Source organism: Clinocottus analis, unplaced genomic scaffold, assembly GCF_023055335.1.
Source record: "Clinocottus analis isolate CAN_PGR_092001 unplaced genomic scaffold, fCliAna1.0.p SCAF_23, whole genome shotgun sequence".
NCBI classification, from domain to species: domain Eukaryota; kingdom Metazoa; phylum Chordata; class Actinopteri; order Perciformes; family Cottidae; genus Clinocottus; species Clinocottus analis.
The window spans coordinates 2,716,459-2,739,316 of record NW_027175965.1 but is presented as its reverse complement, the minus strand read 5'-3'; the positions used below and the strand labels follow the sequence as shown (position 1 = coordinate 2,739,316).

Sequence of the window (22,858 nt, the reverse complement as noted above, 5' to 3'; positions counted from 1 at the left end):
ACTTTTGAGGCCCCAGGGTCTGTCGCAGTTGCCTGCTTTGCCCATTTAGTTATCCAGCTAGTAGTTTGTTAATATGATTAACCTATTGTCGGTCTGCGTTTTTTGTTGTGCATATGTTTATGAGAATAAAGGGACAATGTAGCAGAGTTCCAGCCTTAAAGGTTGTAGTCATTTGATTACAAGCCCTGCATTTTGGAAGGCAGGGATAAACGGTTTTGTCATCGGAAGACTTGCAATAATCATGTCAAAAAAACTAATTTAGTACACCATCATTCCATTTCATTCTATACATTGAAGGGAAACTGAAACATGTCTCGGCCCACTGAGCCACCCAGACGCCAGCTTTTATTGTTCAAAGAGTTGAGGGGTCATCGCTTTATGGAGGGCGACATGGGGGACGCTGTCTACTCCAGCTGGGCCTAATGATAACCATGTGAGCACATGAAAGCCATTCTACTCTGTAGTCCACTGCAGTCCCATGCTGTAAATTGAGGTTCAAGGTATAGAGAGTGAAAGGGCAATTTCCCTGTAACCCTCCCTTAATGTGGGACAAGCCACGGAGGACGCCACAGGGAGGATATTTCAGTCTCATCACCTTTGAACTCTTGTTTGCGTAACAAAAGGGAAAAGGGAAAATGCCAAATCCGAACTGCGAGAGTGAAGGGAGGGGAGAGAAAATGAGGACGACATAGATAGAAAGAAGATGGAAAATTAGAATGATTGAAGGAAGTGACAGGGGGATGCTGCAGATGAGAGAGGCGTAGGAGGAAGAGAGAGAGGCAGCCGATCAAATTTTATGGTTGACTTATCCCTTTCACAGCCCCTTGAAATAGCCAAACAATTTACAATCATCCAAAGCATTAACCTTTCACGAGCCAGAGGGACTCATTGTCCATGATGCAGCGATGAGGCGCTTTGCATGCCTGATGAAACGTCGCGGGGAAATAACTCATTCAGCGGGCCAAACAAAGAAACAGAGAGGAAAGGAAGGAGAAGGAGAGGAGAGAGAGGGGTGGATTAGCTGTAGAGGAGAAGGAGAGAGAAAGAGAGAGAGAGAGAGAGAGAGAGAGAGAGAGAGAGAGAGAGAGAGAGAGAGAGAGAGAGACACACACACATTTGAAGGAGGACAAGGAGTAATGTTTTTGCGAGGCTTTTGTTTGGGAAGGCAGATTGGCTCGGGCGTCAGGGTGAGGGATGGCGGGGAGGCTTTCGCAGTGGCTCGCTGCCCTCCGCGGTCCATACTTAACACTTTCTTTTTTTTTTCAGGTGAGGAGGAGATGGGAGGAAGTCCAGAGTTGCAGTGGGAGAGGGGGAAGCGTTAAGAGCACAAGAAGCAGGCTTGATTCCCATCTCGTTGCGGGGAGCCAATGTCCATGCTATTTACTGCATGACAGCCTCCCATATCTCCATCAATCCCCAACACGAGCGGGGAAACGGAAAGAGGGGGTGTGGGGGGGCTGAAGGGCCGAAATTGACAGAATGTGTGTGTGTGGGTGTGTGTGTGTGTGTGTGTGTGTGTGTGTGTGTGTGTGTGTGAAAAAGGAAGAGAGAAAGGAAGAAGGAAAGGAGGGAGTGTAAACAAAGTATAGGGCAAAGAAACAGAGGATGCCACATCGCAATAGAAAGAAAAGAGCTTTACGTCCAGCAGGTCCAGTTTGAGGACCCTCAACACAGTCTGCAAACATTTTTAAACTTGACATGAAGAAATATGTTTTCAATAGCCTGAACTCTGAACTCTGTGAGGTATGAGAGAGTACAGCGAGACTAGTCCCATCAAAAAGACCCACGGATAATTAAATCAGGAAAACAAACAGATCCAAGTAGAGAGAGATGATGTTTCACCGATTAAGTCGCAGCTGTGGTCCAAAAGATCAACAACCACGTCATGTTTTATGCATTTCACGGTTCACACGCTTTGATTTACATCATCAATCATATTTTTTCTGCTGCTGTGCTTATGATGCCGAAGCAGGGCTGAGTAATGAGCCCCCCCGCCTCTCCTTTTAAGTGAATTTTAGTATTTTGATCGTGGAAGTGTGAATATGTGCAAGTATGGCTTTACTTAACTATTATATTAGTACTGAGTTGTATTCTATTGCAAGTTTTTTTATGCCAACATAGAGGTCCAAAAGACAGTTTCAAAGACTTTTCAAGACTTAATTTAGCTTGTTGAATCTGGAAGACAATGCTGGTGGAAAAACACTGTCACATACACTATACTTTATTATTCAGTATTTGGCCTACAAGGACTTTGGTCATTCTTTATTTCATGAGTCCAATTTTTCCAAAATATTTTTAAAATGCTTTACTAATTATAGGGAATAGAGGATAGAGGCAGTTCAGAGACTGGTTTTGTCATTTTTTTTAATGTCTGTTTCTTGCTAATTTACAGATTAAGTCCACTTTGATCCACTTGACTATCGAACACATAGACCAGAGACGTGACCCCGCTGGGACCAGATTAGACTGAATCATTTGGCCCTGACTCAGGTCCGGTCTTGATTACTCGGAAGACCACATGTCCGTGTCCACTTTATCTGAATCAGAGTAAAAATATTTTATAATTCTTCTTATACAGAAAACTAGAAAACATGGAACAGACTGGATGGCGTCGATGTCCTTCTGTAAGTACAGTATAGCAGCGTCGAGGAGGAGGAAATGGAAGTTGATGAACCCTAATCTGTTGGTGCTAACTGGCAACTTATTAGACTTGAATAACGCTAATTATTAGAACAGATATAATTAGAGCAGCGGAGACAAAGTGAGATAAAGACGAGGAGGGAAATGGATTGATAACCGGGAGAGAAAGAAGAGACGGAGACGAAGGGAGAGACCGAGGAAGAGCGGGAGATAAAGAGGCAGAGAGGCTGCATACAAATGACCCCTTTTAGCTAATTAGCAGCGCCGCTAAGAGCCCTGGGAGAATTGGCCCCTATATGCCGCCGCTGCACAGTGGCCCTATAGGTGGTGAGATCAAGCCCATGGCCACAGGGGCTCATAAGCAATGTGTGTCATCGGAGGATACCATCAGTCATAGAACAAAGGAGGCACACGGGTCAAAGGCAACGATACGCCGCTGCACACTGCTGCTCTTCTTCTCTTACTCGTCTTTTTCCCGTCCTTCACTTAATTTTCCATTAACCCCTTCCTCCTCACCCCCTTTTCTTCATCTACCCCCCTTCCTCCCCCCCCCCATCTCTTCCCGTCTTCCTCGTAGCCGTACTGGTCCTTTGTGTGTGAGTCAATTAGCCAGCCCTTTAGTTTTGATTTATAGACCGGGGACCTCCTGTGGCCTAATGGATTGCTGTGAATTAATATGCACTGCTTATGTGTGCGCGTGATGAATTAAAGTGCAGAAGACACAATAGAGGTCACAGACGTACCACTCGCTCCACCGTACCGTGGGTGAATAGGCGCCACTCCGGCCCCGGATTTTCATCCCTCACCCGAAAAAGAAATGATCAATTTGTAATGTCGACATAATGGATGACGAACAATAATAAAGTGACTGCTTTGCTCGTTGAGATGAAGTCTTTCAATATCACTTGCCATGTGGAAATAATTAGGCGGGTCATAAAGATCGGGAGCAGCGATTGTTATTGTCTGAACCAAAAGGCATCATCGGGTGTCAAAGTGCTGCGTTGGGAGGAGATTCATCAGCTCGTATTTTTCCCCCCTTTGTTGACCGGGGACAACAACACGGAGATTAGAGACTCATCCTGGCTGTGTGTGTGTCGGGGGGGGAGAGAGGTCAGGTTAGGTGCAAGAATACATCACCATCATCACCCTCATCATCATCAACCGACTTTTGTAACACACACGCTCCATGACCAGAGGCTATTTACGCCAATCCAAAGTCAAGAGGCCTCGTTCTGGTGGTTTATAGTTCACAGGGTCGTGAACTCTGCGGTCTATATCAGAAGATGTCTGACAGAGGGGCTGTCAGCGCCCTGCTGCACTTTCACGCAAGCACACACACACACACACACACACACACACACACAGGCAGTGAATCATCACGGTCAGGTGAAAACCTTTCATCTTCACGATGTCAACATTTCAGGCACTAACTAAGAAAAACAACCATGTTTTCTTACTTTCAGCACAAAGCACATATGCGAGAGGGTAGACAGCGCAGAGGAAACCTCTGACAAATGGTGCCATCAAATGAGTCATTTCTGCTCGCAAAAAAACAGACAATTTCCCCTAATTATGAATCTGAGCTCTCAGTGCACTTTCCCTCAGCTCTGTAATTTCCTATTGGTGAGTTCTTGAATTTTCTTCGGCGATCAGGTCACATTCGTCTTCTGGAAATTCCAATTATCAATCTTTTTAAATGGAAGGAAACTTTCTTCTTCTTTTTGGTCGCAGTGATGTAAAATGTTTTTACTGAATACAAATGTAATTTGACATCCTGCCATAGCCACTTGTGGCAACTAAAGCTTGATTCACACTGTGTGGCAACTCAAAAATATCTTGGTTAAGGTTAGAGAAAGATGGGTATGAAAAATGAAGCAGAAGCAAAGTGTTTTTGCAGCGTTAACCCAGTGGCTCTGAAGCTGTTATTGCTTGTGACCCCTTAATATGACCTCTCGTGATAGGTTGCATGTCTGGTGTCAGCAGTTCAATCGAAGAGTGATTTTCTCCTCTCAAGGAAAAAAAAATTACATTCCCGTACAACAAAACTACATCGTGGCTTACGTTTTGAGGGAAAAGTATTTTGTCGGGGATTATGCTTGCTTTCGTTATATCACAAATAAGTTTCAAATAAATCCACAGATGTCGGCATGGGGGGGTTCAGGGTGGTGTGAAGGTCGAAAAGCAAAGAAGTTGTGTTGCCGAAACCAAACCAAGTGGTTGCGTTTTTCTTTCATTTCAATTTACAGTGTTTCAAACTGCGCCGCTAATCCGGTAGAAACGTAATTGAGAATGTGGTTTAGTTGTATTAGAACGTAAATTTATAGGAAACAAGGTGGTTTTTAGGAGACAAGGAGTCCCGTAGAGTCGTCAGGATGAGATAAAATAGCTGTAATGACTGGAGAGACGAAACACGTCAATGCAATATGGCACTGGTGTGTGATCTGACAGGCTGACACACATCGTGCTGAGCCTTACATAACGGGGTGAGTGATGCCCTTGAATAGTTTAAAGGCTCGTGGCACCCTGTTGGCTAAGAGGGGCAAGGTGCCAACCACGAACAGTAACGCCCCTCGCTTCAGGTCCGACTGGGACCAGTGTTACATTTTATTGCCCTCATTTCCAGTCCCCTCTCTACCGTCAGATCCAATGAAGGCACACAAATATTAGTTCATTGATTTGCCAAGTTTGTCCTTTTTCGGCACTTTGAGGCCATTTGAATAATCGTTATCAAACCACGTGTCACACAAATGGGAGTGCAGTGGAGGACAACATGGAGTTATAAGAGATTATCGACAGTCAACAGCAAATAGCTGCTAAAAATCATCCCTCATTTCCAGGCTGATTACCGCGAGTCACATTTCTAAGAGCTTTAATGAGCATTAGGACCATTAGGGCAGCTGAGCACCAACCGGATGATATTATATCAACCTTAAAATCAAGTTAAAGGATGAATCAATGCCCACATGGGAATCACAAGGTATACTTGTAATGGCAGCAGCCGCAGCAGCAGTAGATGCATAACCGTGGCGGCTGCCCTAGGGGCCCACTGATAATACTCAATCTAACCGACCTCATTAAGGGACCCTTGTTTTTTTACCTTCTCCATCTCACCAGAGATCTCCACAACGGCGTCGCGGCTTTCATCAGAGGGGATGAAAAAGCACGCGTCTAATCTTTTCCTTTTCCACGCGACGCGGAGTGTGTGCGTGCGCGCTGGCTGAGATTATTAACGGTTTAATGGATAACGAAGCCTGACAGGTGGTGCTCTCGCCGAGATTAAGGACCGGTGGGTTAATGACGGTGTGGGTGAGATTGTCATAACTCACAATAAGGCCATTAAAGTGATATTACTGAGAGAGACTTCAGCTGATACGGGCTCAACTCTCCAACAAGGTGGCATTGGAGGGAGGGCTCCAGACATTTTTCAGAAGTCTTTTTAAAAAAAATTTTTTATCTCTCGCCTGCAGCTGAGTGTAAATGGGCTTTGACTTAAGAAAAATCTGAGGAAGAAACAAGAGATGAGACAAAGGAAGACACTGTAAGCTCCCACTGCCCATAACTACTGCGGCAAGGATGCAGAACGACTGTCAACGCATGCCACATCTGTATTCAAATGTAAAGTTAGAGCCATAGATTGCTATTATGGAGACAATCTGAAGCTGATTGGCTTTGAAATGGGACTAAAATGGACCACTGAATTATCAGCAGCATGGTGGTGATGATGAATAAATTAAATATAGGGAACAGCGCAAAGATTTTTTTTAAATGTATTTTCTTCCACTTCCTCCTGGACAAAGACCAGCACATTCCTCCACTCAGAGAAGCACTCATGGCCATTTGAAGCTGCAGGACAACAGGGAGGAGAGGAGGCTCTTACAGCCGGCTTTGCAGTTCACTACCCCCCTCTGGTGGCCATCAGGGGCCCCTGCAGTGTCCAGGGGGGCCAAAGGAACAAAGGAAGGAGAGGTGGAACAATGGAGCCGACAGCAGAAAGCAGCAGCACCGACACAGAACACAGCTGTTTGTTTTTGAGGAGCGTGAATTAGATTCATAGACGTTCAGTCTACATTCATTATTGCGTCAATGACTTGACCGGTTGCATAACAATTTAAAACACTGCCTCCAGGTGACTTTTTTTTCTTCATTTTAAAACATGCACTTGGTGGCTTCAATTGTGCTTCAAGGCTGAGGCTAACGCTTAAGCTCCAGGCAAAAAAAAAGTAAACAGCAGATAAGCCTCTACTTGTTTGACACGTTATGACACCGTCGAGAGAAAAGACAAACAGACTCAACAGGCTCCACGTAACAGGTTATCTTTACCACTGTTACGCAACATATCCATACAACTCTCCCTTCTCAAATTTGATTATTTTTGTCTTTTAAGAGTCTTGACAAGTCTCCAGCTGTTTCCCAGTCTTGAAATCCCAGAGAGTGCGATCCTGTGCTGTGAATCTGTGTCAATGTGCACCTGCAGGGGTCAGAGCTGCCACTCCAGCTTCTCCAACAACATCCACCTGCTGTCACCCGTATCCTCCGGCCGGGACCACACCCAGTCCTCCACTCATCAGATTACTGATCTCCAGCACAGGCTTGTACCTGCGTGGACATCGTCACTGAGTGGATATATATACATATATATATATATATATATTAAGTCAGAGTCACCTTTCCACTGACCTCCGCACACCTGGAAGCACCTGGGCCGGAAGACAGAAAACTCCTGCTTCTTGTCTTTATTTGTGTGTGTCCATGTGGTTTGTTGCTTCTTTTTAGGTCATCTTTGCGTTTTGCAACCGAGGACTGTTCAACTGGTTTGAATCAGCGCTACTTTGGATATAAAACAAATATTAGCACACTAAAAGGTAAGATTTGTGTTTCTGGTGCCTCGATGTTCACATGTACACACAATAAACTGTCCTTTCTATTATCCCTCTTCCTCTCCTATAACCTCTCATTAACAGATATCTTTTGCGTTTCTCACAGCTGTGTGTGTTATCATTATGAACTCATTGTCAGCGATGTCATTTTCACAGTCCTTTCGCTGGGATTGTGCGGCTGGATGTTATTGCAAAAGCGTGCGTGGGAAGATTGTGTGCGAGTGGGAGATAGAAGGTCTCCGCTGATGAAAGAGGAAATGCAATAATTTATCTTCTCCTTTTATTACAGATTAAAATGGGCTGCTTCACATTCGTCAAATTGATGGTGGTCTTGTTCAACTTGCTTATCTTTGTGAGTATGTTTCCGTATTGATTGCATGCTCGAATATGAGGAAGAGGAGGAGTGGGTTGAGGGGGTTTGGTGTTGCTTGATTATGCTGAATCTTAACATGAGAGGTTATGTGTAAAGTTTTAAAAAAAACAGACAAACAATAGCCTTCGGCACGATGCCTAGAAAATCATTTCATGAGCACCCTTCAGTGCAAACAAGGGGTACATAAACAGTTCGGATCACTGAGCCAGAAGGCCTAAATGATGCTCCTTTCTCCTCCACTTTCTCCACACCGTAGCAATTTTCATCTCATTAACTTCAAAGGCTCTAATTTTGCCACCTCCATCTCTGGCTTAATGTTGATAACTAATGTGCTTTGTGAAATGGAGAGAAACTTTGGCAAGGGTAAGCTGAATGCGCCCGCCGAGTCGGGCCCACCTGGGCTCCCGCTGTCACAGATGAGGCTCCCACCACAAGTCATCATTTCCCCCACATTTTCCCCGGGTTACGATGCTTGATAAATCTGGCAGCTCGCAACCTCACAGCAGCACACTGATTACGGTGCCTCTCTGAAACGTTCGCCAGCCGCGCGGGAGGATGAAGCGATTCGCTTCCGCTCATGAAAGGACGAGGCTTTGACGCGCCGGCGCTCTAACACTTTCCGTTGAGTTTCGAGCGCAGTCGTTGCAACTTCTACGCCTCCTCTTCATCAGAGGAGTCCAAATCTGCACAGGGGTAATCTGTCCGATGAAGGAAATAAGAGGGCCGGATTCAAATAAGAGTCAGGATTCTTCATCGGAAGTCACCGGATCACGTGACGCATTGTAGTGAAGCTGCTAACTGTGACATTGTGAAGATAAAGTGCCTCCAGGATTTTGGATGTATCAAATTTACGTGTTTATTTACTGAAATAAGAAGAGGAGAACACACCAAACCAGACGCTTTGGTCGAAAGCAGCGGCTTTGTATCGTAATGCAGTCAGACCGTTGGCTCCAGCAGGCGAGGCCAAGTCGTCCGGGTGAAAGTTCCTTTGCATTGTGGGTTTTTGGGCCGTACTATAGAGTTGACAGAGTTGATATTGAACTCTTTGGTTGTCATTCAAAAGATGTAGGCCTGTGAGTCCGACCGGTCTGAACGAATCAGAATATGACACAAAATGAGGCAAAAATCAGTGATGAGGTTGACATTGTACAATCCACAAGGTGCCTTCTGAGAGGGCCTCCACAACTGCACTATAATTGGCAGCAGAGAAGACCAAACTTTATTAAAGGGATTGTCAGATTGCAAAATAAAGCAGAAAAGATAGTCCTGAAGCGTGCAGGTGTTCTTTGAGGAAGGTGTTGAAGCTGTGCTCTGTATTGTCAAGAACCGAGTGCCCAGTCCCCTGATTTTCAATTCCATCCTGAAAATGAAACGTAGCTAAACAAACAGAGTAACAGTGACATGCAGGTGATCCCGGCTCCAATGTGCCTCTGTGCTCTGCCGATCTGAACGCCTCGGATATTAGGAGTGTCTCCGTGTGTCCAGGCCAACGGTCGAGCGTACGAGGAAGTTAATCAGATTGTCTGCTCCCAGTAATATGACCCATGAAAATGGGTTTTTAAACTCAACTGACGTCTTTCTCAATGCAGCCTTTTCAAAGAGAACCAATTCCATTTCAAACGGGGTGGGCCGGGCCCGTTCTCTTCTCTGCTACCTCTGTATCTTTCCATCTCTGCATTCACCTCCCCCTGGAGGCCATGGCCTCCGATTTTGCAGCCTGTTATTCATTCCCTCTCCTCTCACCCTAATAGGTTTTATTTTCCATCTCCATAGATACGACACACTGCCCCCCACTTACTCTTTCAGAAACCTGATTTACTTTCCAGTCCTTTTGCCATGTGGGTGTTCAACTGACAGGGCATCCACCTGCATGTGGCACACTGTCAAAGGGATTAGACATCTTTAAAAATAAAAAAAAAGCCATTGTGCCAGCTATAATTATACCTGGTGAGGGATGATGGTGGCACACAAGGAGTTAGAGGGGGAATATGCTTGTCGTATTACATTTAGGCAACGGTGCGCTGATGGCACTGAACAGGTTCAGGAGACGAGAAAAGAAAACCCGGAGTGAAAGGTGGGGCGAGGCGGAGAGAATGAAGGAGAGTAAAAAATAGATAGGGAGAGCGGGACCAAGACAGGGAGACAAAGAAAAGAAGGGGGGAGATGATCTCCACGTGGGCGATGTCAGCGTCTGACAGGAGATGGGGATTGGGTAGTAAGAGGTAGAGGGAAGACGGGGGTGGGGGGCTGACTGCAAAGAGCCTGATGGAGCCTGACAGACAATATCAGGTTTTAAACGTGTTTTCTGCAGTGGACGAGGAAGGAAGGAGAAATCACTCAGTGCGAGGAGTTGAGGGTGAAATACACCGAGGAGACGGAGGAGGAGGATAAAGGGGTGGAGGAGAAGGTCAGAGGTGGAAAGATGAGGAGGGAGAGGCATGCAGAGAGAGATAATGACAGTGGGATCAGGTGATTTCCTGAATGTAATATGAAACATCTGACATGGTTTTTGGATCGTGTTTGTTTTGAGCGGGTTTTACAGGTTTGGAGCCAATAGTTTCTATAAATGCACTTCAGCGTCGTCCCCTCATGAAACAACTGCCTGCTCGCCGTGTTCATGTTCATAGTCAGAGATTATCAAGCAAGTTGAGTCACTGTAAACTATCTGTAGAGTTTGCATGCCCACTAGTCTTAATTTAAATTAGTTTTAAATCATCTTTAAGTAAAACTTAAAGCTTAAAAAGTCCCCCATCTCCAACTGTGCTCTTGATCAATTGAAGATAGAGTACAGCACATTTCCGTAGCACTGATTCAATCAATAATATGAATGAAACAGGTCGCTTTCTGCACAACTATTTCACATTATGAAGCCCAAAAGGCCAAAAAGGCTGCAGTCCGTCCTGCTTTAAGAGTGCTTTAAAACTAAAATATATCTGCAGGACGACCGGATGGTTTTCTGTCATAATTCAGTTCAGCTGGATTGAAGTTTTTTAGCACTTCCATGATTCAACTTCCCACATGGCTGTTATAAAAAAAAAAGGGGAAGTAAGGGGGAAGACCGCCCCAATGACTTTCTGGGCAATAATCCTGTAGCCCTCTTCTGAACACCCCGAGGCTTTATTCAGCAGCACAAGATGCTCACTAAATGGATTCCACGCGTGACATGAGTGGGGCGATAAAGACAGGCCTGGAAAAGGTCAGTCATTTCGCTCAGAAAAAGGAAAAAGAGGCCAAGTTGTCGCTCCGGCCGCGATACATAATGCGAGGCCTGAGGCAGTCACCTCTGTCTCACAAAAGGAATCTTCCTCTCTGAAGGAGGGAACGATATTGAGGCATCATGGTGTCACTGAGAGGTGATAGCAAGAGAGGATTGGTGATGTCTGGATTAGACAGCCTCTCATTTCCAAAATCCCATTACCCACCCGCCCCCTCCCTAAGAGCTGGTGAACCCACCCAGCGACTGACATTGAACTCGTCATTATTAAGTGTGTATTACATCCTCTGGAAAACTGCGTCATGTCCAATTCTCATAATTGACAGAGATTTTGGGCGTACATTGTGTTTGCTAGTTTTTGTTTGCACATATGTATGTTGGTAGCCCTTGAAGCCCTACCCCTAACCCTAAACCCTAACCTCTAATCCTACTTATTGTTTGAATTGTGTTTAGAGGTTGTACATGGGGATTTTATATGACTGTAGCCCTGATTGTTATGTTTAATTTGATGTCTCACATGATTTTTTCTTGATTTGTACCTTGCGACCAGATATATAAGGTATAAGGTTCCCCATTTTTGGGGACCCAACATGCTCAACATGATGTTTTCTTTGATCCTCCTGCAGCTGGGGGGCCTGACCCTGCTGGCCTTGGGCATCTGGGTGAGCGTGGACAGGGGCTCCTTCCTCCAGCAGCTGGAGCCGTTCTCCAGCCAAGGCTTGCAGTTCGTCAACGTGGGCTTCTTCTGCATCGCCATCGGGGCCGTGATGTTGCTGCTGGGGCTCCTGGGCTGCTGCGGGGCCCACAAGGAGAGCAAGTGTCTGCTGCTTACGGTGCGTGTGAAAGAGACGCTTTATAAAGTGACAGCACGAGTGCAGAGGCAAGTCGAGGGCGAGGCGGAAGTAAGGTTGCGTTGTCGTTCTAGAGACGCTAAGACAAAGAGAGTAACTTTTCCCTCGGTCTTCGGGCCATTTGGCAGCATTTGACTCACCTTGTGAGCCCACTGTGGACAAAGTGAATTTGAAAGCAGCTTCCCACAAGTCTGTTCAAATACAAAGGCATTGAATATGAGCCACTAATCCAGTCTTTTTAACAAATCAAATGACAATTGAGGAGATCGGTTCCAGTGACAAATCCACAGAGAATGATCCTCAACACACATTTCGGGTTCGGTGTCAGTTGAACCCTCTGTACACTACCTGCTCGGAAACAAAGAGCAGGCAGACACAGTCAGGAAATAGCTGCTGAGCATGGGACATATAGCAGCTACCAGGTATATCCCTCAGGAGTTGGTGGAGACCAAACCAGAGCTAAAAGAGGGTGAACTTACATTCATCAATGATGCAATGGGTGTAAAGCAGGAGGCAATTGTGCTACCAGTGCGGGTGTGATGTAAAACACCACATCTGATCACGCATGGGTTCATCATGTGCTTTCACATGCACTCGCCCCTCACACAGTATCCCACGCATCCGTGCATATATGCACCCCGGCCTCGCCAACAGCTCAGATAATAGCCGCGTCCGCCCCTCCTGCCTCATTCGTACCCGCTACGCCACCGACCCCCGAACGGTGGTGTACATTAGTATGCTCATTAGCGACGAGGCTAACTACCTCTTAGTCCACTGCAGCGAGTCTAATGAGGAGCACAGGCGGCACGTGTTACCCCCGTAGAGCCCCCATCATGTCCACATGTCCCATCGCGTTGAATGATGACGGTGCAGCGGGTCCTGCGACTGACACGCGCGGGGAACGCGGCGAGAACCACGGCTCTCGTGAGAAGCAGCTGTAATGGACTGGATAACTGCAAGAGAGGCGCACCAGGCTATGTGTCTCCTTATTGCCCCTCCGCGTAATCAGCCAAGCTTTATCGACAGTCTGCCATTGTTGCCTACACCAATAGCGGTTTAATTAGATGCGTCGGTGGTTACGAACCGCATTAGCTTTTCTTGATGTTCAAATAATTAATTCAGCATTTTTTCCACGTTTAGTTTTTTAGAATAAGAGGCTCCATACTCTGAGGTCCAATTAATTACTGACTTAAAAAAGATCATCTTCATCAGGGCAAATGTTGACAAAAGGTAATCCCACAGCTTATGACATGAAGCCGAGCACACCCTTGCCTTCTCATGCAAATATAAACACAGATCATTTGAGCTCCAGACTAGACAAAAGCATGATTTGCATTAGTTTTATATAATTAAATAATGATCCTCTTCTTTCTTTCCTGCAGTTCTTCTCCATCATCCTCATCATATTCATCGCTGAAGTGGCAGCTGCAGTCGTGGCTCTGGCCTACTCTTCATTTGTAAGTCTCCCCCCTCTTCACCTCTTCCCCTTCATTCATTGCCTCAACTCATCCCCTCCTTTCTCTGACCCTTCTTCCTCCTCCTCTTCACTCCCCTTCCTTTGTCTCCTAATTCGTCTCGTCCCTCTCGGCCTTTCTCTTTCACCCTCTCACCTCCTCGGCCCACTCTCTGGATTTTATCTCCATGTAAATTCTCCATCATAGCCGCAGCCATCATTGAATTACTGGCTTTATGTCCGCCTCACTACATTCGGCTACTTAATGACTCCGGGATAGCCCGGAGCAGTGTGCGCCATCGCTAACTTTAAGCAATTTATTACTCTGGAATATTGAAGCTAAAGCATTTTATATGCAAAACAGTCTATTTACATATGTGTTTCCCTCTCTCTTTTTCTCCCTCTCTCTCCCCTCTCTCCCACATACACACTCACACACATGCTCCCTTTACATTAAGTGCCACATATAATAATTACTGGGCTTTCAAATGAGCTATATAAAAGGAGGTTAGTGAAGATTGGGATCCTAATAAAGAAAAGAGTCGATGTTTTATTTTTTTTTTATTTTATCCAATCAAAGGATGAATCTGAGTCCCCAGGAGTAAAAGAGGTAATCTAAACAACATCCATCTGCAGGGTGGAGCTGATGAGCCAAAAGTGGACTCTGCACTGTTTGTGCTGGTGTTGGTCCAGCCTGATCAGCAGCAGCACACAGCAAGGAAGCCCAGTAGTGTGTGTTTAGAAATAAAGACAAGCGTCGACCTTTAGAAGTTTTTGAAGGGCGACGGAAATTTCAAATTCTGTCAATTAGTTTGAAGGAATTTATTCACCACCTACAATGAAGTCTTTAACCCTAGAACACTAACATTAAAAAGAGTTAGACCATCACTAACGTTGGGTGTATTTCACCCGTTATAATGTATCTGACAAAATATACTTAAAACACAACGATACATGGCAAATTGAAATACTCTTCTTTTATTTCACCCTATAGAACTTCATATAAAACGAAAAACAGGTATCATTGGGGGAAAAAAGGCTCAAAATTGGATGAAAAATTAGGGAATCGTCAATAAAACATGATTAAAAATAGAAATAATGGAGATATGAACTTGTTCTTTGGTCCATCTGTTCCTGGGACATGTTAGTTTTGTTCTGTAGGAAAAGTCTTCCTTCAATGTTAAAACCAAACCAATTATTTTGTACCCTCAATCACCAACGTCAAGTAAAAATCACCCGAACACGTGCCTGTTGAAAAAAACAGGGATTGGAGCAGAGAGACACGCCCACTTCCAATAAGACACGCCTACCTTCAACAACACCTGTGAGCATCATTAAGCTACACAAGGACCAACGCAACTCAGACAAAAGCAACACAATGAAAATAACGTAACAACAATCGCCCAACGTTAGTGTTCTAGGTTTAAAGTCTTATTTTTCTTAAAACAAGCAAGGTAGATCATTTAGGAACTGGCTCAGTGGAAGCTTCTTGGAGGCAAATACTTGTGCAGGGTCATGATCGGTTCTTATTACCAGGAGAAATGACTTGGCGTTTGTTATAAACTACAAAGTGAATGGTGAAAACAGTAGTTCCATCACTACAGAGATCTGAAGGCTGATGTTTCATCCTGCAATTCTTTTTGGTCTCGATATCTGGATGCTTTAAAATATTCTCAGAATCGTTTTTTTCCACCCTCTCGTTTGCCTGCACTCATAAAAGGTCAGCACAAATTGGATCAAAGACGTTGCATTAAGTGATGTATATCTATATGAACTCTCTTGATCACATAACCGATGAAGACATGTCTTCACATTGTCTTCACATCTTTACTGGGAGATTAAATCACAATCAAGATTAAAGAAAGTCCATTCTAGAACATATTGATTTCTATTGGACACCAATTAAAAGATACCGCTACACTAAGAGACTTTTTCTTCTTTTTTTTTAAGAAAATGTGATATCTTATTGGACCCAACTCTCAACAGAAACAATAAGTGGATGATTTCTGTTTCACAGTGAAAAGGTCGACCATCAACTTCTCTCTTTCTCAGCTATATACTGTCAAACCTCACACAAAGAAGCTAAGAGAGGGTGTTTTTTTCAGAGAGAGAGAGAGAGAGAGAGAGAGTGTGTGTGTGTGTGTGTGTGTGTGTGTGTGTGTGTGTGTGTGTGTGTGTGTGTGTGTGTGTGTGTGTGTGTATGTGTGTGCACGTGTCCTTGGAGGCTGAGCAAGGAGAACTCGCTGTTGTCATTTACAAAAACTGAGCTATCGAGCTACGCGATCACTGTAAACGGCTTTTGTTGAAATGCCAGCCGAGGGTGGGTCGGTGGCGAGAGAGAGAGAGAGAGAGAGCTCAGTGAAACGCAAGACATAACTAAAAATGTGTCTTCCTATAGAAGATCAGAGATAAGGTTCAGAGTCAATTTAACGTGGTTTGTTAGCTTTAGCATCATCTGTTCAGTACGAACACAAAGGACATTGTCAGGCCCATCGCGATTATGAGTGCGTCCGAGCAGCTGTCCATCTCCTGCTTTTGATAAGACACAGTAAACACAATAGCGTGAGCATAATGAATATGGGCAATATACAGCTAATATGCATACACATAGCCCCCTGCGTCAATAAGTAAGAGGCAGAGGCGTAGACAATGAAAGGCGAGGATGAATAAAGCGCTGATCTATTCAGTCCTACTTATCTGACGCATAAATCTGCCTTTTGGCCAGCGAGCCCCCCGCAGCTCATCTAACCAAAGCACCAATAACCTTCAGGTGGTCAGAATAACAGAGATTTAATAAGCAATTCCACCAGGCATTATGAGAGGCCGTCAGTGGTCATGGTTGTTCTTTCTCCGCCAAGTGATTCGGAAGTGACCCGGGTGGAGATTTATGACCGGGGCCGATATGGACTTCCCACTGGATGAATGAAATAGATGTGATGTGGCCTTTATTGAATCACACTGACGTCAATGGACAGTAAAGGAATGTTCTCTCAAAACGTAATCCAATACTGATTGGGGTTTGCTTTAATATCTCGTCAGGAAGAGGAAAGATTAGCCTGAGTAAGTGATGCGAGATGATTAACTCCAATTACTTCTGCTTTAATGCTGCCCCAATCAATAGTATTATATTAAAAATGGAAGAAATGACTGTGTACGTGGAAGGGGTCACTCATGACAAACCCACAGAGACTCATCACCGGTGCTGTAGTTCCTCAGCTCGACGGAGCAAATTAGCTTTGTGATCATTTGCTATTTACAATAACATTACCTGGTCTTTGTTTGGATTAGTTGTAATTTTTATAGTGTGTGGTAGATGGAACATATTTTTTTTTCACGGATGTTTAGTCCTTGAGGATTTACGGTAGGTTTTTTATAACAGCGGTAAATGTTTTAAAGTAATACCAAGCGTGTGACTTGAAAGAAAATAGATGCAGAGCTTAAACTGGGGCTGTGTGGACCGCAGATAAAGCACAAACAGTTGTATTCCCAATATTTGTATCCATCACCCTTATTCGCATCTTTTTTATTGCATGTTTATTTCTGACATTTCAACTTGTTTCAAATTACACATAGTTAGACAAAAAGGTGGGCGGGAATGCCCACGACTGATGGCACGAAGCACTGCCTTTCCTCTTAACAAAGCAACGCTCAGCTGAATTTAATACGGTTTACATTTATTGCCATTCCACTTACGAACAATAACCAATTAGCAGCCGACGAGTCACTAAAGTAAAAGATATCGATAAATGTTTCAGGAGCAATCAATAACACATGAAGCTGAAGATTTTTATCATGTGTGTGCAGGAGTTCCCTCTGCTGTATTGATAGATGTGTTATCGCTTCCTGCCTCACTATGCCGTGTATTACTATAGGCTTTGTCCTGCCTGGCCACCGTGTGTGTGTGTGTGTGTGTGTGTGTGTGTGTGTGTGTGTGTAGGGGCCTATATCAGTGTGTAAGCATGCAAGTGTGTGTGTTTAACGGGATGTGGTGAGGTGCGGGGCAGAGTGACAGTGATGAATTAGCCGGCTGGTAATAACCCTCTCTGATCTCAGCCGCTCTCACAGCTTCTTGGGGGGGCATTTTTAATTGTGGCATGTATCCCAGCATCCCCTCGGGCATCTCGTACGCCTGCCCCCTTCACTGTCCACACACACACACACGAGAAAAAAAGAAAGAAGAAAAGCACTTTCAGACACATAAACCTGATAGACACTCGGTTGCATTCGGCCACATGCACATACAGTAAAGCACACACTCACCCTCCTCGTCAAATGGGTCTTTGTGTGACTGTACGCGACAGGATTATTAATCAAAATGGAGAAAAAACAGACTGAGGAAGGGAGGAGGGGAAAGTGTGAAAAAAAGGCTAACCTGTGTGTTTGTGAAGGAATTCTTTCCCCAACAAAAGACTCTCCTCTTGCATGGACCGTAACCTGCCTTTTTTTGCACTGTGGATAAACATGAATAGCAGGCAAAATGCGTCCTGACCAAAGCCATCAGGAACATCAATATATATGTAAATGCCCCCCTAGTTCACGGCCATAAAAAGGAGAAGAAGAATGGAGAATAATGTCAGGTCATCTTTTGATTTATTTTCATTTTTTCCAGGTGCCAGGTCGGGGCTGTTTATTTCCCAAGTGCTTTGTGTGAAAGATTTATTTAATTTCTGATGAATAGGTGACTGCCAGAGAATTACTTTTCCTGCCCGTGAAATCAGCTGCAGTATTTTATTTTCTGGGGCTTCCACAGTGGGCTGTGTTTGTACTCAAGTGTGTGGATGTTTGTGGCACTGTTGGACTTCTGGAGTGAAGAGTCGTGCTTTTACATCCATCTGCAGGACACTCTCGGATACATACTGGGTCCCAAAAGAGACAGAGAGTGTGTCGGCGCTGAGGAAAAGTGTGTTTTTGATAGAGCGAACGACGAAAAATGGAATGTAACAAAATACATTTACTCAAGCACTGAACTTCGATACAACTTTTGATTCTGTACTTAAGTTACTTTCTACTTAATATCTAATATTGTGCCTTTTACACCAAAAACATTTATTTGACAGCTTTAGTTATGTCCCAAAATATTGATCAACTAATACATTATTACATGTTATTCTATAATAAGCTACCTATCAGTATGTGAAATATTTAAAATGAACAACTATTCTCAGACTCTCTAAGCTAATTTCCGCTAATAAGCGTTAGCTAGATCTGCTGTCTCTGGCAGATTTGCGTTCGCTTTGATAGACAAACAGGCAATTCAAGGTTGATTTAACAACATCAAACAGACCTAGATACGTAAATAAAAAATAATGTATTCTGTTCATTTGTGATTGATCAATGCAGCCAGGCGTTGTGAAGGATTAGCTTGCACGAGGACGTTGGCTACATTGCGCCGTCATAATACACTGAGGAAACAGATGGAGGGTATTTCTGTTGAAAACATATTTCTTTTAAATTAAAAACTGTAATCAATCATTTGCCCCTTTACTCTGGTAATCAGTCTCTGCCTCAACCAATTTCCAAAGGAGACGACGCCATTTCCTACAATTTCCCACGCGGGCTAGACACAGCATGTTTTTGGCTTTCTCTATTTCCCCCACCGAAGAAGCATCATCACACAGACCCGACTAATCAAGGAAATTCAATGCCATACATTTTAATGATCTATTTAAATCTATGTAATCCAATTAGTGGTTGCAGTCCTAATTTTTGCGGGGAGGGACATGTTACATATTTAGTAAGTAAGTTATCTCGGGAAGAGTGTAGATATTTAGACAGTTAGGATATATTATACAATTAGGATGTTTCAGAAAGAAGACATGTTTGTCAAGCCAGAGAGAACACTTCAGAAAAGTGAAGACAGTATTTGTATACTTGGTTTGGGTGCTTAGGTTTAGGTTAGAGGCGCGTGAAAACAGAACGTCCTTACATAAGTGTCCTTACATAAGTGTCCTAACATAAGTGTCCTAACGTGTTTTTTTCTCAGGCCGAGGGGATCCTCAAAGCGTGGGCGACCCCTGCTTTACAGAAGGATTACGGCAGTGATGCTGTGTTCACGGAGATCTGGAACACGACCATGACAGAGGTATAGTACGTGCACGGTTTGTTTTCAATGTTTACAGTAATGCACTGCTTTCGCATGTGTTCTGAACTGCTGGTTATGTATAAATACTTAATTTGCCTACTGATCTTACCAAATCACAAAATCAGGCTTTATAGTAATTTCCCCATCTTCTTGCAGACATTTATTTTCCTTTCCTCTCTGTGACTATCAGCTTCTGAGTCTTGAAGATTTTTGACAGCCAAACCTATATCATCATTAAATGAATTATATATTATTTGTGTGAAGGTTATAGAATCGACATGTTGTCAGAAGTATTTTTGGAACTCTTCTGTGGTGCGTGGAAACATTTTCCAAAAAAGAGGACTCATAGTCGTATACGCCGTATAATGCTCTCAGTGCAGCGTTTTTTTCACTTAATACACAATAAATATATTTCACTGTTTTGTACCATCAGGAAATTATCCAATACACCAACAAAAACTACTGCTAAGTTTTCAAATGTACAAATACTAACCAAAACTATTAGTTGACTGCACCTCCATTTCTATTGCACGCATGTGTATCCTGTCACCTTCAAGTACAATCATTACATTCATAGAGAAATATGCACCATATGTGCTCAATATGAACAAAAATAATTAAGATATTACAGAATAATTCTTGACAAGGGTTGACCGGAGGATTTCTGAGCCCCTGAGGGTTGATTTATTAGACTTCATGTTCTTTCAGTGTCCTTCAGTGAACAAATAAAACAGATGTAACAAACAACCTGTTTCTAAAGTCTAAAGCAATTTCTGAACTGAACTCAAACTAAAGCAATACCAGAACTGCAAACTGTGTGCAACATCGGTCTGCCTTTATCCATTCATTTCACTTCAGCTCACCTGCACACAATAGCCTCAGTCAAGGTAACTTAGGAACCTTCTATCTCTCATTTTTTTTACTTGCTGAACAAAAGTTGACGTCCATTCTTACTGTGTGACGGCTTTACAATGGCTCAGTTTACATTGGCAAAGTGAAACACTCACGCAATGTCTGACCATGACAAAAACAGTTAAAAACATACTTGTATCGGATGTGAATGGAATTTAGTTGTAAAATACAGTAAATACAGATCTGTTCTGAATACAAACACACAACAAAACAGAGCAAAAACTTCAGAGCAAAACTTCCTCTCACACAGAAGCAAAGCTCTTACTCAACTTAAATTAAGTTTACTTATATGGTTGCACAATGGAGAAGGATATTGCGTATGGACAAATGTTTAAATTTGAGGACACATTTATGCACAAGACATTCTTGTTGTGTGTTTTCCTTCCTCCCCCAGATGGAGTGCTGTGGTTTCACCAACTACACAGACTTTGTCGGCTCTGAGTTTGAAAAGGAGAACGGAGGCAGCCTGCCGCCCAGCTGCTGCTGGCTCAACAGCACCTCCTGCAGGCCTCACGAGGCAGAGCGCAGCGCTGTGCAGGTGAGATTGAAAACAGTGCATGCTAACGCACATGCTAACTCACATGCTAACTCCCATTCTGCACATAAAGGCAGCATCAATGCCTTTGCATTGACTACTGGTTATTGTGTTATCATAAAAATGGATCAAGAAGAAAACATTGATGGTAGGAAAGTCACAGTACCAGAAATGTAATCCACTGTCAGTTGAATTCCACGATTCACGGTACCGAATTCGATATCTCAGTAAAATTATAACAACGTAATGATTAGGCTTCAACACACGCATCGATAGTAAGTTGACAGCGTCTTTTCAGTTGTGTAACGCCTCAGCACTCGCTGTATCACTCGCTAAGGGCTAGTTAAAAACACTTTATTACCTTAGTCTCAAAGTCATTCTGGGGAAGATCTGTTCAGCCCATAAATATGTTCTATGACAGGACAATGTTAGTTTCGAGCCCGGATCCTTTTTCAATTTTGGCATCAACTTGGTAATCAAATTATCGGTTATTTAAATACATATTACAACTAATTATTTCAATGGAAGTTGATCAAGGTTGTCAAATCACAAAGACCTCTTAAGGAGCCATAAGGGCCCACATTTTTCCAGAACAAAATGAAACAAAAAGGCGTGTGGAGACTCAAAAAATGCGTGTTTCTCTCCTGGAAGACATTCATAGCATTATCATCATCTAGTCTACACCTACAAAAATGGACACAACAGAATAAAGGAAGCAAGAGAGAGTTCCTCTCTCACTTAATGGCTAATCCATCCAATAACTGCTAAGATATTTCAGTCATTTCCACCAATTCAACCCGCCGCTGCCATGGCTACAAAAGGTCAGATAAAATAAAAAATACAAGGACATTGATTTTGAGCCAGCCAGCCCTACTATTATTACTATGAAAAATTGTAATGTATTGCAGAATTAATAAATGGCCATTGATCCCATAATTTGTTACGGTGTAAATGTGTTAATAATGTATTATTCTGTTGACACTGTTTTTGCTCAGGGCTGTTTCAAACATATCGTGGAGACCCTGAAAGAGCACACCAACATCGTGGGAGGCATCGCAGCAGGAATTGGAGTCTTAGAGGTAAAATAACACAGAATGGAAAAGGTGGAACTTTCAAAAGTGTGAGTCAGTGCTTTGGTACATATGAAAGAGTGAAAGAAATCAACAAACTATTACTAGAAGACTAGTGTCTTGGTTAAAATCAGTGGTGGTAACGCAGTATTTTTATCATAAGAGGGAGGATTAGAAGCCCAAACTATACATAGAGCTTCTCTGAGAATGAAACCTTTTGATAATGATATAATGTGTGAAGAGATAACACTGTGAGTGTGTATATTCAAATATGTATTATTGTCTTTTCTTTATTATTACTATAGGCCTCTGTAATGTCTGATAATCATCTGATCTGCACAGATGAGCATTTGCATTATGTTGTTTCCTCAGATTGCTGCAATGGCAGTGTCCATGTACTTGTACTGCCACCTGGACAAGAAAATCAACTGAGACTCCTTCAGGGAAACACTACAGTCGGGACACAGAAAGTGCATGATTTATTTTGTGTCTTTTTACTTTCTGGTTCGCTCTTTTTTCAGAAAGACGTCGACAGAGAAACAGTTTATGAGTACCTGCAGAGTGTCCATATTTCACATATGCTAATAAAATATTTCAGGGATACACCTGATGGTTCCCTGTAAATGTATTTTATGGACTACCCAACCTTTTTTACAAGTGTATATGGTGACACAGTGAATCAATATTTTCAAAGGTGTCACTTCTAGTTCTGAAAGGTTATCGGCAACTCTGCATCGCTACACAACTGTTAGCCTCTTTTGGCTGCTACTTGTGCTACTTTCTGGTCTCAGTGTTTCCAGAGCCAGCAGCCAACTGTTTTTTTGTAAACTGTGTCTGTCTGCTGTTTGGTG

At 43.4% G+C, this 22,858-nt stretch overlaps 1 protein-coding gene across 1 annotated transcript; it reads left to right on the top strand.

The window, feature by feature from the left end:
• The first annotated feature begins 7,812 nt into the window (after nucleotides 1-7,812).
• On the top strand, nucleotides 7,813-22,468 carry LOC137793692 (tetraspanin-1). The gene is made up of 7 exons (XM_068589993.1): nucleotides 7,813-7,869; nucleotides 11,731-11,937; nucleotides 13,338-13,412; nucleotides 19,392-19,490; nucleotides 20,797-20,940; nucleotides 21,933-22,016; nucleotides 22,380-22,468. The coding sequence occupies exons 1-7, from the start codon at nucleotides 7,813-7,815 to the stop codon at nucleotides 22,437-22,439; spliced, it is 726 nt and encodes a 241-aa protein (XP_068446094.1). The 3' UTR covers nucleotides 22,440-22,468.
• Nucleotides 22,469-22,858: the final 390 nt, after the last annotated feature.

Bases quoted from the DNA above. Each gene is read 5' to 3' on its own strand.
- LOC137793692 (XM_068589993.1), top strand. From the start codon at position 7,813: ATGGGCTGCTTCACATTCGTCAAATTGATGGTGGTCTTGTTCAACTTG. The intron at 11,938-13,337 runs GTGCGTGTGAAA...TCTTTCCTGCAG, and splicing joins GCAAGTGTCTGCTGCTTACG to TTCTTCTCCATCATCCTCAT. The intron at 19,491-20,796 runs GTATAGTACGTG...TTCCTCCCCCAG, and splicing joins GGAACACGACCATGACAGAG to ATGGAGTGCTGTGGTTTCAC.